The 2,309-nt window shown below is 62.4% G+C and overlaps 1 protein-coding gene across 2 annotated transcripts in view; it reads left to right on the top strand.

The window, feature by feature from the left end:
• Nucleotides 1-6: 6 nt before the first annotated feature.
• coro6 (coronin 6) overlaps nt 7-2,309 on the top strand; it is a 4,345-nt gene continuing 2,042 nt past the window's right edge. Inside the window, exons 1-5 of one of the 2 annotated variants that reach the window (XM_019896857.1) lie at nt 7-122; nt 1,301-1,517; nt 1,633-1,755; nt 1,910-2,039; nt 2,110-2,288. In XM_019896857.1, coding sequence (XP_019752416.1) covers nt 1,320-1,517; nt 1,633-1,755; nt 1,910-2,039; nt 2,110-2,288 — 630 coding nt within the window. In that variant the 5' untranslated portion in view covers nt 7-122; nt 1,301-1,319. The remainder of the gene's footprint in view (nt 123-1,300; nt 1,518-1,632; nt 1,756-1,909; nt 2,040-2,109; nt 2,289-2,309) is intronic. The other variant, XM_019896859.1, reaches the window with a different exon arrangement.

Genomic DNA, 2,309 nt, shown 5'->3' with positions numbered 1-2,309 from the left:
TTCTGTCTTTGTGTGGGGAGGACACACGCAGTTGCCTCAGCCGGCCTGCGCCAGGCAGCGCTCGACGAACCAGAACCAGAAGCACAAGCAGACGGGGAAGAGGGCTCTCTCCAAAACCTGAGGTGAGCTTTCTTTTTTGGTCCACCTTCGCGTGCGTGCGTCAAATCTGTGGCGGGCAAAGGCTGTGCTGAGGGCCAAAAGTGACATCTTGTTTTTCCAAATTGCAACTTTTTCTTTGGCCTGTCTGCCTGGGAGTCCAGATAGGCTGATGTTCCTTTTTTTTGGGGGTGGGGGGGGGGGGTCTACTGTGGGCATGTGAAGCAGCCCTCTTTTGTCAGTGAAAGAAATAAAGCGGACTTGAGTTGGAGTAAGCGAGGAAGGTTTTGGATTGATGTCGTCCTCTGCGCAACGTGCGCGCGCTCATGTCGTGCGTGGGCGTGGACCGGCTCAGTCCCGAGACTATTTCGGACCGAGGTCCGCCGGGGGCGGCTCGGCCGTGCGCCGGCGTGGCTAAATTAGGAAGGGGCCGCTCGCTCGCGCGGGACGGGGGGAGGAGCGACCTCAAGACCCGCCCGAGCCTTTTCCCCAAGCCCGAATGGAGTCGCGTCACGGAACGGACGCGACGACGCGTTTCACTCGCGCTCAAAGCCGAGAGCAGGAACGAGCCGCGTGAAAAAAGCCGCAGTTGATCTCCTCGTTGCGTCCGGCAGCCGCCGGGGGAAGTCGACGCGCGCGACGCCGGACCAACGCTCCCGCTGAACATTGCGATCTTGGGAAACACTTTGATGCGGAATGCCGCCAAGCCATTTGAGGCAGCCGACGTCGGAGGATGCTTTCATCTCTTGTTTTGAGTCCGCATAAGACTTGCGTGCGCGCGCGCGCTCTTGTTGCGTTGAGGTCAAGTGTGACAATCGTCTATGAATATCCCGACCTCGAACAGGCGCCGATACGGCCTATCTTCAACGCTCGGCGCCTCGCGCTTTCCGCAACATTCGCGCGACGGACGGCCCAGAAAAACGCACCCGAGCGAGCGGAGCGCTTGGAGGTGGGAGACATCCAACAGGAAGATGCTGTTAGGGGACATCGTTGGGGTCGCTTTGACTCGCCGGTCAAAAGTTGAGATGGCAGCTGAGAACGCCCCTGACAAAAAGCCCCGTCGGAAGCCAAAAGAGGCGTCCGTCCGATCCGTTGGGTGACTTTGAGGGTCCAAAGAAAGCAAATTGGGAGGAGCTCGGTGCGCTTGCGGCGACGCCGACGGGGTTTTGCCACGGTGTTGTCTGTGACTCCTCCCCCCCCTCGGTCTCCGCCCCCCCGCAGCCATGAGTCGCAGCATCGTGCGGCAGAGCAAGTTTCGCCACGTCTTCGGCCAGACCGTCAAAGCCGAGCAGAGCTACGATGACATCCGCGTCTCCAAGGTGACGTGGGACAGCTCCTTCTGCGCCGTCAACCCCAAGTTCCTGGCCGTCATCGTGGAGTCGAGCGGGGGCGGCGCTTTCCTGGTCGTTCCTCTCGCCAAGGTCGGTGCGCGCGCGCGTGCGGTCCCGATGTCGTTGGGAATGTTGGCGGCTCGCAAACGGGGCGTCCGAATGAAGGACGGCCGATCTCGAAGAGGCGGTGTCGCGTGTTGCGCAGATGGGTCGCGTGGACAAGAACTACCCTCTGGTCATCGGCCACTCGGGACCCGTGCTGGATATCGACTGGTGTCCCCACGACGATAATGTCCTGGCCAGCGGCTCGGAGGACTGCAGCGCCATGGTAAGCGACCAACGGCCACAAACCGTTTCATCAGAGCGCGCGTGTGCGCTTTCAGATGACTTTTCACGCGGCTCCGAAATTTGACCTTGGCGTATGTGGGGAGGCACGCGGTGTCCGTAACGGCGTTCGTTGAGCGGAATGGCACTCTGCGCAGGTGTGGCAGATTCCCGATCACTCGCTGGTCCGGCCGCTCACCGAGCCCGTCGCGGTACTGGAGGGTCACTCCAAGCGCGTCGGCATCGTTAGCTGGCACCCGACCGCGCGCAACATCCTCCTCACCGCGGGTACGACGCCGCCCGCGCGCGCGCCGGGCGCTCCACGCGGCCGCCTGCAAACGGGCCGCTCTCTTTGCAGCCAGCGACAACCTGATCATGCTGTGGAACGTGGCGACGGGGGAGCCGCTCATCTCCGTGGACGACCACCCGGACCTCATCTACAGCATCAGCTGGAACAGGAACGGAAGCCTGTTCTGCACCACCTGCAAGGACCGCCGCCTGCGCGTCTGCGACCCCCGCAAGGCCGAGGTGGTGGCGGTGAGTGACGCGAGCGGAGCC

The sequence above is a fragment of the Hippocampus comes genome, unplaced genomic scaffold, assembly GCF_001891065.2.
Source record: "Hippocampus comes isolate QL1 unplaced genomic scaffold, H_comes_QL1_v1.1 scaffold22, whole genome shotgun sequence".
Taxonomy (NCBI): Eukaryota; Metazoa; Chordata; class Actinopteri; order Syngnathiformes; family Syngnathidae; genus Hippocampus; species Hippocampus comes.
Note: the sequence above shows the minus strand (reverse complement) of the source record. Positions and strands in the feature narration are given on the sequence as shown.